Source organism: Tupaia chinensis, unplaced genomic scaffold (assembly GCF_000334495.1).
Source record: "Tupaia chinensis unplaced genomic scaffold, TupChi_1.0 Scaffold000010_1, whole genome shotgun sequence".
Classification (NCBI taxonomy): domain Eukaryota; kingdom Metazoa; phylum Chordata; class Mammalia; order Scandentia; family Tupaiidae; genus Tupaia; species Tupaia belangeri.
Window position 1 is genome coordinate 344,303 of NW_006159440.1, and position 14,968 is coordinate 359,270.

General features: G+C 48.0%; 1 protein-coding gene across 1 annotated transcript in view; it reads left to right on the forward strand.

The window, feature by feature from the left end:
* ZNF786 (zinc finger protein 786) overlaps positions 1–10,502 on the forward strand; it is a 10,825-nt gene extending 323 nt beyond the window's left edge. The window contains exons 3-6 of the mRNA XM_027766535.1: positions 8–30; positions 1,823–1,949; positions 7,175–7,327; positions 8,125–10,502. Of these exons, the coding sequence (XP_027622336.1) occupies positions 8–30; positions 1,823–1,949; positions 7,175–7,327; positions 8,125–10,166 (2,345 nt within the window). The 3' untranslated portion in view covers positions 10,167–10,502. The remainder of the gene's footprint in view (positions 1–7; positions 31–1,822; positions 1,950–7,174; positions 7,328–8,124) is intronic.
* The last annotated feature ends 4,466 nt before the right edge of the window (positions 10,503–14,968 follow it).

Sequence of the window (14,968 nt, forward strand, 5' to 3'; positions counted from 1 at the left end):
TTGCAAGGTGGCAGGACCGAGCAGGCTCTGGTACGACAGCCCGGCAGCGGGCGCTCAGTGTTGGGGCGGGTGCTCGGGTTCCGGGCGGGGCGAACAGGTGGACCGAGTCAGGTTGCTCTGGGTCCAGGCTGGGCCTTGGGGCGGGCCGGTGGCTCTAGGCCGGGCGGGGCGGACCGCGGAGGGTAGAGGCGGGACTGGGCCGGAGTCGCTGTTCGGCACAGCCGCGATCTTGCACCCTAGGACAGTTCAGCACGGACACCGTGAGGCAGAATTCTCAGGGGTGGGCCCCTCATGCAGTCCGACCAGCGTCCCTTTAAGAGAGGAAGACGCAGCGCAGCCGTGACAGTGGGGGCAGAGACGGTCCTGCGGCTGCAGGAGGAGCGCCCGGGACAGACAGCGGCCGCCAGGAGCCAAGCGCGCACGGGCTAAGTCCCCACCGCCTGCGGGCAGGCGTCCTGCAGACGTGACGTCTTCATTTCAGACTTGCAGCCACCAGATCTGTCAGACAATACATTTCTATCGTTTTAAGCCACCCAGACGATGGTCTTTATAATGGCAGATCTACGAAACTAACACAGGACACAGACCTTCAGAAGCCCTGTTGGGACACTTCACTTTTCCATTTGGAATCAAAAACTTTGTTAGAGTGAGATACATTCCCAATGAATAAAAAAAATCTAAATACGAAGACTGGTCCCTTGGTGGTTAAAGGAGCCAAATCCCACGTGACCAACTGTATGATTTGAATCATACCCTGGCAGCTTGAAAAACGTGCCAGGTGTGTGTGCATGCTTGTCCAACATCCCAGTAGGATGGAAAGTAGAAAAATTGCAGCATGAACGTGCCCCATTGGAGAGACACGGCCAGGGAAAGTGTGAAATCACCCCCGAGGGACGATGGCTCTGTGCAATCCCTTTTCTGCCAATCTCGCAGGATTCTGGGAAGCACACACATGTGATTTTCAAGCCTCTGGGTTCGGAACTCAGACTGCAAAGTAAGCCATGTGGGATCTAGCTATCTAACCTCCATGCCACCTGCTGGCTCACAAGCAAAGGTTTTTTTTTTTTAAAGTTTATTTCTTTCATGAGAGAGGGAGACACAGACAGCCTGCATCTCCAACAGATCTTGATGCAGCGATCCACGCCCGCCTCAGCCAGACCCCATCATGAGCGTGCACACACCCTTTCCGTGTGGGCCAGCCGCACACAGGGTCAGTGTTTTCCCACCGTCACCATCTGGACTACTAAAAGCAAAGATGTTTATACCCTCTGACGGAGCCCTTTTTCTTTTTTTCTTTTTTTTATTTTTTGCTCTTGGTTTCATGCAGTTGCCAGAGAGAGAGGGAAAGTAGTGAGAACTCCCCCCCACACACCCCTGGAGAGCTATCTATGCCACAATTCCTTCTCCATTCTCCTCATGGGATTTTGGGCATGCAAACACATTCCTGGTGTGCCCTTCAAGTGGCCGAGTCCAGTGCTCTAACTGTGGTTGCCATGTACGACCCAGCCACCTTAGCCACTATGCCCCGTCTGGCTCAGGCTATTCTTTTCAGCCTTTTTTTTTTTTTTTTTAAAGAATTATTTATTTAATTTTATTTATTCTTTCATTTATTTTCATTTGACCAGACGCACACACAGAAAGCAAGAAAGCAAACCACCAGGTCCAGGACTAGAACTGCAATCGGCCAAGTGGGAGTATCCAGTGCTTTAACCACCATGCCACCTGCTGTCCCCTGTCCTCTACTTTTAAATTAATGATCAGAAGGAGCTGGAGTCGTTCTAAAGCGGTCGTGACTGTCTGTGTATCTTGTCTGTAATTGCAGTTCCCTCTGACTTTCGAGGATGTTGCCATTTATTTCTCGGAGCAAGAATGGCGGGACCTAGAGGGGTGGCAGAAGGAGCTTTACAAACACGTGATGAGAGCCAACTACGAGACTCTTGTCTCTCTGGGTAAGACGCATTCAACCTGGTGGGGAAGTAGGAACTGGATCCCATCAGGGGCCACAGTCACTCGATGCTCCTGGTTGTCAAGCAAGATGTCTCAGAATTAACCAAGAGAGCCATCGTGCCATACATTCTTCCGTTACTCCTTCCGTAAGTGTCACCAGTCCTACTGAAGGGTAGACATTGTGACGTGGTCAGAGGTGACCGAGGGAAGCTTTAGTGACCACCGCTCTCAGGTCACCAGTGTCTCCCGAGGAGCAACTTCGTTTGTGCTTGTGAAGTTCCCTGTGTACCACCTCAGGGAGTCCTACCTCACCGCTTCGACTGTGGGGTATAAACACTTCAGAAAAGTAGCGTTCTTCCCTGGAAAGAGATTTGGGGAGGCTACACACTGAGGTGTTTAAGAGTAGCTGTCTCTGTGTGCTTGTGCTAAAGGATGTTCTTTTTGCTTATTTGATCTGTGTATTTCACTTATCAAATATGGGTTTTAAAACATTTATTTATTTTAGAGAGATTTTTGTTATAGGGCGTGTGCACTCATCAGAAAGACAGAGAGAGACAGAAAGTGAGAAATCACTCCCCAGGGGAGATGGCCACACCACAGTCTCTTTTCCTCCATTCTCTTAGGGTCTTTGGCATGCACGCACGCACGCCCAACATGAGTTTTAAACCACTGGTTTGGGACTCGAACCACAGTCAACTATGTGGAAGTCCAGCGACTTAAACTTTATGCCATCTGTGAGTCCCATCAAATATGAATTTAAAAAATCAGTCTTTTGGGACCAGCAGTTAGCGTAATGGCTGTGTCACTGGACTCCCATGTAGTCGACGGTGGTTCACGTCCCAGACCCGGTGGCTTAAAACTCACGCCGGGCACATGTGCGTACGTGCCCAAGATCCTGAGAGGAGAATGGAGGAGAAGGGATTGCGGCGTGGCCATCCCCCCTGGGGGGTGATTTCTCGCTTTCTGTCTCTGTCTCTCTCTGTCTGTCTGGTGAGTGCACGTGCCCTATGGCAAAAACCTCTCCAAAAAAAGAAAAAAAAAAATGAGTCTTTTCAGAGAAGTATCGAATGAAAGATAAATATCTATTTCATTCTTATGCCAATTGTAATCATTCTGTTTTGGTTCTTAAAGTTGTTGCCTCCCACCTAAACGGGCTTACACCGTTTTTTATATATAAAGAGCTTAGACAGCATTAATTACTGTGGAAAATGAGGCATTAGCTCATTTACGCTATTCTTCTATCTCCTTTTTCTCCTTCTCCCCAATTTTTGATAATTGTGTGTGTGTGTGTCCATTGGTTAGAGTTTTTTTATTTTCATTTTTGTTTTTAATTTTGCCACAAGGGTGCATGTGCTTACCAGAGAAAGACAAAGTGAGGGAGAAGAGAGAGCATCTCCCCCATGGGGGATAGTCACACCACAGTCCCTTCTCCTCCATGTCTTCCTCTTTTCAGGGTTCTGGACACACATACATACGTGCTTGGTGTGTTTTTCAGGCCACTGGGTCAGGGATTTGAACCGTGCAGTCAACTATCTAGCTGCCTTAACCACCATGCCATGAGCTGGCCCTTGGTTAGGTTTATAATATAAAACAATACATTTAAAGTTCTAGATTATGTTTTATCAACTTTATATCCCTTGACTCCTTAAGTATATGAAAATAAGGTATTAGGACCAGCAGATGGTGTAATGGTAACATCTTTGGACTTAAAACTCATGCCGGGAACATGTGCATGCATACCCAAAATCCCAAGAGGAGAGAGGAGGAGAAGGAATTGTGTCATGATCATCTCCCATGGGGGGTGATTTCTCGCTTTCTGTCACTCTGTCTCTGGCAAGTGCACATGCCCTATAGCAAAATTCTCTCTTTAAAAAAATAAGTTGTTTTTTTTTTAATAATTTTTATATATGTAATTACTGTGTATCATTAGCATACCAAATGGATTTTCCTATCATGAATACACTGCATATTTTAGATTTTTTTCACCAAAATTGTGTGTGCTCACCAGAGAGAGACAGAGAGAAAGAGAGAGGGAAAGTAAGAAATCAGTTCACCCCCTCCCCATGGAGAGGGGATTGACTACCCATTTCCTCCATTCTCCTTGCAGGAGTTTGGACATGCATGCATGTTTTTCAAGCCACCGGATCTGGGATTCAAACCACAGAGTTGGCCATATGGGTTCCAGTGCTTTAACCACTGTGCTACCTGCTGGCCTCAGTATAAGGTATTTAGTTCTCATGTGCTTCCCACCATCTCTCCTGCTAACTCTGACAGCCATAGCACTTCTTATATTGAGAGGATTCTGATACAGACGTTCCTGGCTTACAATGGTTTGACTTAGATTTTTTTGAGTTTATGACAGTACAAAAGTGATTTACATGCATTCAGTGGAAGCTATACTCTGGGTACCCAGCCAGCCATCCTGTATTTTTTTTTTTTTAAGAAATATTTATTTAATTTAATTTATTTCTTATTCTTCAATTTGATGAAAGAGAGAAAGCAAGCTGCCCAGGCCAGGACTTGAACTGTGGTTGGCCACGTGAGAATTCAGCACCTCAACACCATACCATCTGCCAGCCCTAGTCATTCTGTTTTGTTTGTTTGTTTGTTTGTTTTGAGAGAGATTCTTGCTATAGAGCACGTGCACTTGCCATTGAGACAGAGAAACAGAAAGTGAGAAATCACCCCCCAGAAGGGTTGACCACATCGCAGTCTCTGTGTCCCCATTCTCTTCTTGGGATTTTGGGCACGCACAAATATGTGCCTGGCATGATTTTCAAACCACTGTATCTGGGACTCAAACCATGGTCAGCCATCTGGGAGTCCAGCAATGTAGCCACTACACCATCTGCTGACCCCACACAGCCATTCTGTTGTATACTTTCAGTACGGTACTCAATAGACTGCATGAGATATTGAACACTTTATTATGTAACAGACATTGTGTTGGATGATGTGGCCCACTTGCAGGCTAAATGTAAGTGTTGTGAGCACGTTTAAGGTAGTTGAGGCTAAGGTGTGATCGATTTGTTCAGTGTGTTAGGTGTATTAAATACATTTTTGACTTAGAATTTTTTTTTTTTGAGAGGTTTTTGCTATAGGGTGCATGTGCTCACCAGAAAGACAAAGAGAGACAGAAAGCAAGAAATCCCCCCTCCAGGGGGATGGCCACACCATATTCCCTTCTCCTCCATTCTCTTCTCGGGATTTTGGGCACACACGCACACGTGCCTGGCATGTGTTCAAGTCCCTAGTCCAGGACTTGAACCACAGTCGACTACATGGGAGTCCAGCAACGTAGCCACTATGCCATCTGCTAGTCCTCTGGCCTTCTATATCTTTTAAAAATAAGGGACCAGCAGATTACATAGCAGTTACATATCTGGACTCCCATATTGCCAATCACAGTTCAAGTCCTAGACCTGGTGACTTGAAACTCACACCAGGTGCATGTGCGTGAATAACCAATATCCTGGGAGGAGAATGGAGGAGATGATGGAGGAGAAGGGATTGTGGGGTTGCCATCCCCCGGGGGGGGGATTTCTCACTTTCCCTCTCACTGTATGTCTCTCTCTAGCAAGTGAACTATGCACCCTAAGGCCAAAACCTCTTAAAAAAATAATAAAAGGTGGTGTAGTGGTTAAGGCATTGGGCACTCCCACATGGCTGACTATGGTTCAAGTTCTGGACCTGGTGCGTGACTTGCTTTCTCTCTTTCACTGTATCTCTCTATAGTCAAATTAAAAAATAAATGAATGGAATAAATAAAATTATATAAGTACTCTTTAAAATAATAATAACAGGAGACCTGTAGGTGGCATAATGGTTACATTGCTGAACTCTGACGTAGTTGACCACGGTTTGAGTCCCAGATCTGGCGGCTTAAAACTCATGCCAGGCATGTGTGGGTGCATGACCAAAATGCTGAGAGGAAAGTGGAGAAGGAATTGCGGCATGGCCATCCCCTCTGGCAGGTGATTTCTTGCTGGGTGCTGGACTCCCACATGGCTGACCGTGGCTCAAGTCCCAGACCTCTTGGCTTGCTTTCTCACTTTTCCTCTGTCTCTCTCTGGTCAAATTAAATAATAATAATAAATAGAGTAATTCCTTCTGTAAATAAATAATAATAAAAATATTTAAAGTCATATAAACATACATGCATGAGAATGAAGAAAACTAAGTTCAGGGCTGTGCTCTCCTCTGGAGAGGGCTATGCAGAGACGAGGCTGTGCAGCAACTCAGAGATGTAAGGAACCTGGAACGGGCATGTCACCGTGGTAAGATCCAACACAACTCAGTGGCACCCAGGCGTTTGTGTGTTGTTCTCCTCACTCTTCCATGTGCTAAGAATATTTTAAGTAAAAAATTACAGCATTGTTTTTTAAAATCCTTTTTGACCCAATTTTTGCATCCGCCAAAATTGTTTTAAAATGAAACTCCTATTTGGCTAGCCAGGTAGCATGGTGGTTAAAACAATGATGTGGCCATCCCCCTAGATGGTGCTTTTTCCCTTTCTTTCTCTTCCTCTCTGTCTGTCTCTGATGCAGACATGTGCCCTATGGCAAACTAAAAAGAAAGAACACCTGGGACCAGCAGTTAGTGGAATGACTATGTCGCTGGACTCCCACATAGTTGACTGTGGTTTGAGTCCCAGACCCAGTGGCTTAAGTTCATGCCAGGCACGTGGGCATGCGTGCCCAAGGGCCCGAGAGGAGAATGGAGGAGAAGGGATTGCGGCATGGCCATCCCCCCTGGGGGGTGATTTCTCACTTTCTGTCTCTCTGTCTCTCTCTGTCTTTCTGGCAAGCACATGCACCCTATAGCAAAAACCTCTCTTAAGGTAACAAAACAAAAGAACACCTGAGATTTGGCTATTATTAAATAATTTGATTATTGATTAAATAAATTGTTATTAAATTTAATTATTAAATAATTTCAAATATTGAAGCATTTGCCATTTTGATTTTAGGCAGAATGCAGCATTACTGGATGTATGGGGACCATGACTAAAACCACATCTGGTCTAGCAGACCTAATAGATAAGGAAGCACTGTTAGGACGTGTGGAGAGTTTTGCTCCTCTTTGTATAAACTTACAAGCTGTCTTTTGACATCTCTTTTACTACATTGTCCCAGGAATGGATTTTGAGGAATGGAGAAACACCTTTATGTGCCTTTCATTGAGTGCTCAAGGAGGCTAAACTACCCTATCTGACCTCTCCCTGCAGATGATGGACTTCCCAAACCGGAGCTAATATCTTGGATTGAACAGGAGAGCGAGCCCTTCGGGAACTGGGAAGAATCACACAAATCAGGAAGCATAATATGCTCCTCTGCTGATTTGCATTTTGATCCACTTACTGACCAAGAGCTGTTTGGGAGTGAGTATTAAGAAATCAGGGGCAGGGCCAGCAGGTGATGTGGTGGTTAAGGTGTGGAACTCCCACACAGTCGACTGTGGTTCAAGCTCTGAACCTAGCAGCTTGAAAATCATGCTGGGCACGTGTGCTCAAAATCTCAGGAGGAGAATTGAGAAGGGATTGTGGTGTGGCCCTCCCCCTGGGGGAAGATTTCTCACTTTCCCTCTCACTGTCTGTCTCTTGCTGGCAAGTGCACATGCACTGTGGCAACCCTCCCCCCACAAAAAAGTGAAAGAAATCAGCAGGTGGCATGGAGGCTAACGTGGCTAGATTCCATATGACTGACGGAGCGGTTCGAGTCCTGGATCCAGCAGTGTGAAAATCACACAGGGCTCATGTGTACATGTGCCCAAAATCCTGAGAGGAGAATGGAGGAGAGGGGACTATGGGGTGATCACAGCCGGGGGTGATTTCTTATGAGAGAGGGAGCTTGATCACTCCCGGGGGTGATTTCTTATGAGAGAGGGAGCTGAGGCCAAAAGCGATTAGCCTGACAAAGGCTGCACAGTGGACAGTGGGGCATCAAACCGACTCTGATTCCTGCATCTGCGACCTGTACTTTTCTCTCTTCACTATTATTCTAAGATGTCCGTTCAGTATAAGTTCAACAGACTGTCACCAAACTTGTCTTGGTCACGGACGAGAACCACACTGTGTGGTTATGAGGCCCAGTGGTCACTTACAGATGACTTACTGGTGACCAATTTTAGTCATGCCACAAATAGGAATGCTAACTGAAGTTTTGTTTGCTATTTTAGGAAGCCAGCAAGCTGTGGATTCAGGAGAAGCTAAGTCTCCTCACCTCTGCTTAGATCCTCTTCAGAGCCAGCATTCCTTTGGACCCTTTTTAGGAGAAAGGGAAGCTGCACCCTGCAGGCCCAGCCATGGCGTCACCCTCAGGAACCCACAGAAACATGACACGTGGGCTCTCACCCTCACACGCCACAGCTCCAGCGAGTCTACCCAGACAGAGAGAATACCAGGTCTCGGAGCCCTGAGTCCTCCTGGCTTGCAAGAAGTCCCCTTTTGGGAGAGTGCCCAGCATCCTTGCCCCCTCTGTGGGCCAAACTTCTGGAAGAAGAACCACTCAGTGACACAGCAGAGAAGCTACTCGAAGAACCCGCCACATAGGGCCTGGAAGAAGTTGAGCAAGCGAGCCGGTGCACAGCCGCAGTGGAATCCCCTTCGGGTGCAGAGGCACTTTTGGTGTCATGAGTGTGGCAGGAGCTTCTGCCCGAGGCAGCACCTGCTCAAACATTTGGCTGCCCATCCGGGGTGGGGCCCGTGCTGCGGCCCCGCATGTCAGATGTGCTGCTACCAGCCTGTGCACAGCAGAGAGAAGCCTTCCCAGGGCCTCAGGTGTCTCCTGGTGAATAGCACCCAGGTTCACCAGAGCCAGCACGGTGGGGAGAGGCCATCCCCTAGGAGGGAGGGCCACCAGGCATTGTCCGACTTGCACTCGGGACAAACGCTGGGCCTAGGCCTGGGCTGTGAAGAGTGCTGTCCCCAAGAGGGAGGCACAGAGACCCTGAAGAGCAGCCATGGCAGGGAGAGGCCCTGCTCTGGCCTGGAGAGTGGCAAGTGCTTCCCTACAAGGGCCCAGCTCACCAGACAGCACACAGTGCGGACAGGAGCAACACCCTTCAAGTGCCCGGAGTGCAACAGGTGTTTCTACCTGCGTGGCAGGCTGCAGGTCAGCCTACACATGCACAGCAGGGAAAGGCCATGCTGCAGGAAGTGCGGCAAGGACTTCAGCAGATGGTGTCAGCTCACAGAGCATGTCCGAGTCCATAGCAGTGAGAAGCCTTTCTGGTGTGCCACGTGTGGCAGGGACTTCCGCCAGAGGGGCCAGCTTCTGCGGCACCAGCGGCTGCACAGCGATGAGAAGCCCTTCCAGTGCCCGGAGTGTGGGCTCAGCTTCCGCCTGCAGAGTATGCTCAGAGCCCACCGGCTGCGGCACGGTGGCCAGAGGCCGTTCTCCTGCAGCGAGTGTGGCAGAGGCTTCACCCACCCATGCAAGCTCCGCGAGCACTTGCGGGTACACAGCGGCGAGAGGCCCTTCCAGTGCCCAGAGTGTGACAAGCGCTTCCGCCTGAAGGGCGTCCTGAAGGCCCACCAGCGCACCCACAGCACAGAGAGGCCATTCTCCTGCAGGGAGTGCGGCAAGGGCTTCACCAGGCAGTCCAAGCTCACGGAGCACTTCCGCCTGCACAGCGGGGAGAGACCCTTCCAGTGCGCGGAGTGCGACAGGAGTTTCCGCCTGAGGGGGCAGCTGCTGAGCCACCAGCGCCTGCACACGGGGGAGAGACCCTTCCAGTGCCCGGAGTGCGACAAGAGCTATCGCGTGAAGGCTGACATGAAGGCCCACCTGCTGCAGCACCGCGGGGAGATGCCCTTCTCGTGTGAGTGTGGGAAGGGCTTCGCTAAGCAGTCTAAACTCACCGAGCATATCCGGACACACACAGGAGAGAAGCCTTTTCAGTGTCCCCAGTGTGACAAGAGTTTCCGCTTGAAGGCACAGCTGCTCAGCCACCAAGGCCTGCACACGGGGGAGAGGCCTTTCCACTGCCCCGAGTGTAATAAAAGCTTCCGGGAGAGGGGCCACGTGCTCAGGCACCAGCGCATCCACAGGCCCGAGAGGCCCTTTTCCTGTGGCGACTGTGGGAAGGGCTTCATTTATAAGTCTAAGCTTGCTGAGCACGTACGGGTGCACACAAAAGCCCGCCGTGCTCCCGAGGAGCCCGACATGAAGAAGAGGCTTAGCCAGCTGATTGCCATGATTGAGGCCGACTGGAGCTGATGCGGAGCGGGCATCCAGGCCTGTGCAGGACTGAGCCCGGGAACCCACAGCAACAGCAGCCGGCTGTAGGGGTTAGGGTCAGGGTCCTCCTTTGAGCAGGGATGCAGTACAAATTAGGAATACGGGAAACCACAAAGGATCTTCTCTTTTTCAACATTGCCAGTGATACTTCCTGTCTAGTGATAAAAAGAGATGTCTGTTCCTTCCATCATGTTCAGTGATAATTTTTACCCGAATACTAAGCCGGTTCTAAAATCCCAGCTTGAGGACCAGGAGGTGGCATAATGGTTACATTGGTAGACTTCCACATAGTTGACCACAGTTCAAGTCCTGGGCCAGGCGGCTTAAAACACACCAGATGTGTGTGAGTGCGTGCCCAAAATCCCAAGAGGATACTGGAGGAGAAAGGATTGCAGCATGGCTATCCCCCCTGGGGGCGGGGAGGGTGATTTCTTGCCTTCTGTCTCTGTTCCTCTCTGTCCAGCGAGCACATGTGCCCTATAGCAAAAATCTCTCTTAAAAAAAAAAATTAAATCCCACCTTGAATTAAAACAGAAGGAAATCCCTCTGGTACCTTTCTCAAAGCTGAAAGGACAGGGGTGCCTAGTAAGTATGATTTTTTGGGGGGTAGGTGGGTAGAGGTTTTTGCCTTAGAGCATGTGTGCTCACCAGAGAGAGACAGACAGTGAACGGGAAAGCGAGGAATCATCCAGGGGGACGGCCACACTGCAGTCCCTTCTCTATTCTCTTCCCAGAGTCTTGGGCACATGCACACATGCCCAACGTGATTTTCAAGCCACCAGGTCCAGGTCTCAAACTGCAGTTGGCCATGCGGGAGTCCCGCGACATAACTGCTCTGCCATCTACTGGCCCCAGTGTGAATTCTGCCTTTCCTTTCTCTTTTTAAAGAGTGATCCTAAACTGTGAGCTAAATCCAGTGATTTTTATTGTAATTCTGATATGCTCTTTGAATTGGTTAGATCTATTTATTTTGAAACTGGTAGCAATAAAATTTATTCTCTAGATCTTCGTGTGATTTCTCACGTTGCTCAGCAGGTTCCGTCGTGATAGCGCATAGTTCCCTCCACGGAAACGCTGTGCGTGCATGCCCAAAATCCCAAAAGGGATTGCAGTATGGCCATCCCCCTTGGGGGGTGATTTCTCGCTTTTTGTCTCTCCATATCTGTCTGTCTCTCTGGCCAGCGCACGTGCCCTATAGCAAAAATCTCTTTTTTTTTTAAGAATTATTTATTTATTAATTTTTATTTATTCGCTCATTCATTTAAATTTGACTGGAGAGAGAGAGACAGAGAAAGAGGGAAAATGAGAAAGTAAGCTACCAGGTTTGGGACTCAAACTGTGGTCAGTCATGTGGGAATGTCCAGCACCCTAACTACCACGCCAACTGCTGGCCCTGCAAAAATTTCTTTTAAAAAAAAAATGGGGGCAGCCAGCAGGTGGCATGGTGGTCGAGGTGTTGGACTCCCACATAGCCAACTACAGTTTGAGTCTTGGACCTAGTGGTTTACTTTCTCACTTCCCTCTCTCTCTCTGTCTCTCTCTGGTGAGTGCACACGCCCTATAACAAAATTAAAAGATAATAATAAATAAATGATTCTTAAAAAAAAAAAAAAGAAAAAGAAATTGGGACCAGCAGATGACATAGCAGTTATGAGATTAGACTCCCACATAGAGACCTGATGGCTTAAGACTGAAACTGGGCTCGTGTGTGCACATGCCCAAAATCCTGAGAGGGGAATGGAGGAGGGATTGTGGTGTGGCCATCTCACCTGGGAATTGACTTCTTGCTTTCTGTCTCTCTGTCGCTCCAGCAAGTGCACATGCCCTATAGCAAAAATCTCTCAAAAAAAGAGAATCAAGAGCGAAAGCAAGAAATCATACCCTGGGGCAACGGCCATGCCATAGTCCCTTCTCCTCCATTCTCTTCTTGTGATTTTGGGCACACATGCACATGTTCCTGGCATGATTTTCAAGCTGTCTGGTCTGGAACTTGAATAGCTTGGATGGTCATGTGGGATCCAGCTACCCTAACCTCCATGCCTTCTGCTGGACTTAAAGTTTTCCACCAACTTCTTGAAGTTTCCTCATTTAACTAATAAGAATTATGGAAGAAAACAATAAAGGGATGGCTGAGTAGCAATACTTGGAAATGGCTGGACTTTGAGTTTAAAAGTGGTCTTTCAGAGGTCAGCAGGTGGCATGATGGTTAAGGTGTGCATTGCCGAATACAGCTAGAGTCCTGAACCAAGGGCTTGAAAATCACACCTGGGTGGGAGTCAACAGATGGTGTGATGGTTAGTGCAGACTCCCACATGGCTGACTACGGTTCAATTCCTGGACTTGGCAACTTACTTTCTCTGTCTTGTCAGACTGAATAATAATAATAATAATTTTAGATTATAACTAAAAAAAGAGGAAAGAAAATCACACCTGGTGCTTGTACGATGTGCCCAGAATCCTCAGAGAATGGAGGAGAAACCCTTGGGAGGGGGGGTTTCCTTCTCTTTCTTTCTCTCTCTCTCACCCGCAAGCTCATGCACTCTATGGGCAAAGTCTACAATAAAAGGGAGGGGGCCCGGCTGGGACTTTCACTACTGAGCAAAATAATAAAATTAATCTCCACCTAGTAGTACTATTTTTTTTGAGAGATTTTTGCTATGGGGCACGTGTGCCTGCCAGAGAGACAGGGACAGACACAGATTTTTGCCATAGGGCACATGCACCCGCTTTCTGACAGACACAGAAAGTGAGATATCAGCCCCTAGGGGTTTGACCATGCTAAGTCTCTTCTCCATTCTCCTCTTGGGATTCTGGGCACACGTGCACACACACCCAGCGTGTCACAAGGTCCAGGACTCAAACTGCAGTCAACTATGTGGGAATACAGTGATGCAAACATTATGCTATTTACTGGTCCTAATCCCCACCTGGTATTAACATCAAGAATAGGAGGGGGCCAGCGGTAGTGTAGGAGTAACTCCCCCCACCGAGGAAAGCACCTCTCTATGCAAGATGGGGACAGAGAATGAGGGAGAGAGAGAATCCCTTTTCCAGAGCCCGTGTCCTCCTCAGGATCTTGGACACAGTTCACACTTTCAAGCTGACCTGGGGATTCCAACAGTGGTCAGCCATATGGTTTCCAGCTTTGCACGGCATTTGTATCACTGCTGCACCACAGTGGTGGGGCCAAAACTTGTACTTAATTCCAGTTTTCCATGAAATTTCTGACATGCTCTCGTGCAGATACATGTCCCTGTTCCATATAAATATATGTAGATAGCACTTTGAGGTTTCCTCCCATATCTGTATCCACAAAGGGCCTCACCAGCAGATGGCGTAGTGGTTTCATCACTCGACTCCCACATAGCCAACCGAGGTTCAAGTCCTGGACCCGGAGGCTTAAAACTAATGTTGTGCCCATGTGTGTGCATGCCCAAAATCCCAAGAGGAGAATGGAGGAGAAGGACTGTGGCATGACCATCCGTCCGGGGGGTGATTTCTCACTTTGTCTCTCTGCCAATGCATGTACCCTATAGGAAAAATCTCTTAAAAACAAACAAAGGACCTCAATAAAATTGGTTGTATTTGTTCCATATCTGGACAAATGACACCTTCACTCCTCTCAGTTCAATAGACTCATAGGAAACTATTAGTATATGAAGAAAGACATAAATTCTGATTGGGCTCTATCTTTTCTTTTTGGAGAGGTTTTTGCTATAGGGTGTGTGTGCTCGCCAGAAAGACAGAGACAGAAAGTGAGAAATCACCCCCTGGGGGGATGGCCATGCTGCAATCCCTTCTCCTCCATTCTCCTCTTGGTATCTTGGGCACGCACGCACACGTGCCCAGTGTGAGTTTAAGCCACCGGGTCCGGGACTCAAACCGCGGTAGACTACATGGGAGTTCAGTGACAGAGCCATTATGCCAGCTGCTGGTCCCTGGACTCTATCTTTTTGAAGACTTCTTTAAAATGATGCTGAAATGGGGACCAGCGGATAGCGTAATGGCTATGTTGCTGGACTCCCATGTAGTTGACTGCCGTTCAAGTCCTGGATTCATGCCAGGTGCTTGTGCATGTGTGTCCAAGTTTCCGAGAGAATGGAGAAGGGATTGCAGCACCGCCATCCCCCCAGGGGGTGATTTTTCGCTTTCTGTTATTTCTCTGTCATTGTCTGGTAAGCATACACAACATATAGCAGAAAACCTCTCCAAAAAAAAAATAAAAGATACTGAAAGGGAAAATGATATTGACCTGCTTAATAGTCTACATTCAGAGCATACTAGTAAATCACTCCATGTATGCTGTTAGTTGCATGCATGTCTTTCTGCCCTGCAAAAATGACAAGGAACCATAGGAGTCATAGAAGTTCAACACAAATTAGTTTTCAGTTGCTAAGGTCTGTGTGTAGCCTCCTTGCTTCCTCACTTAACAATCTGCAAACACAGAACATACTCCCAGACTCTATTGCTTTAACCTATTTGTCTTCCATAACCTCAGGCATGCTAATCTCCTGTGCACAAACCCGGGGCAGTGGACTCACCAGCGTGCTGGTACTCCTGCTACTCAGGAGGCAGAGGCAATAGGTTCCGGACTTAGCAAGACTCGGTTGGGGAAAAAACAACAAACGACACCTCATATCGTACTACATACCACAAGCTTCTGTTCTGACACGTTTGTATGTCACTATCGTAACCTAGTTTTCTTCAACGTGCTCAAGAGGGAAACCTCAAGACTATATTTAAAACTGGGTAAACCACAAAATTGCTTACTCTACCCGGTA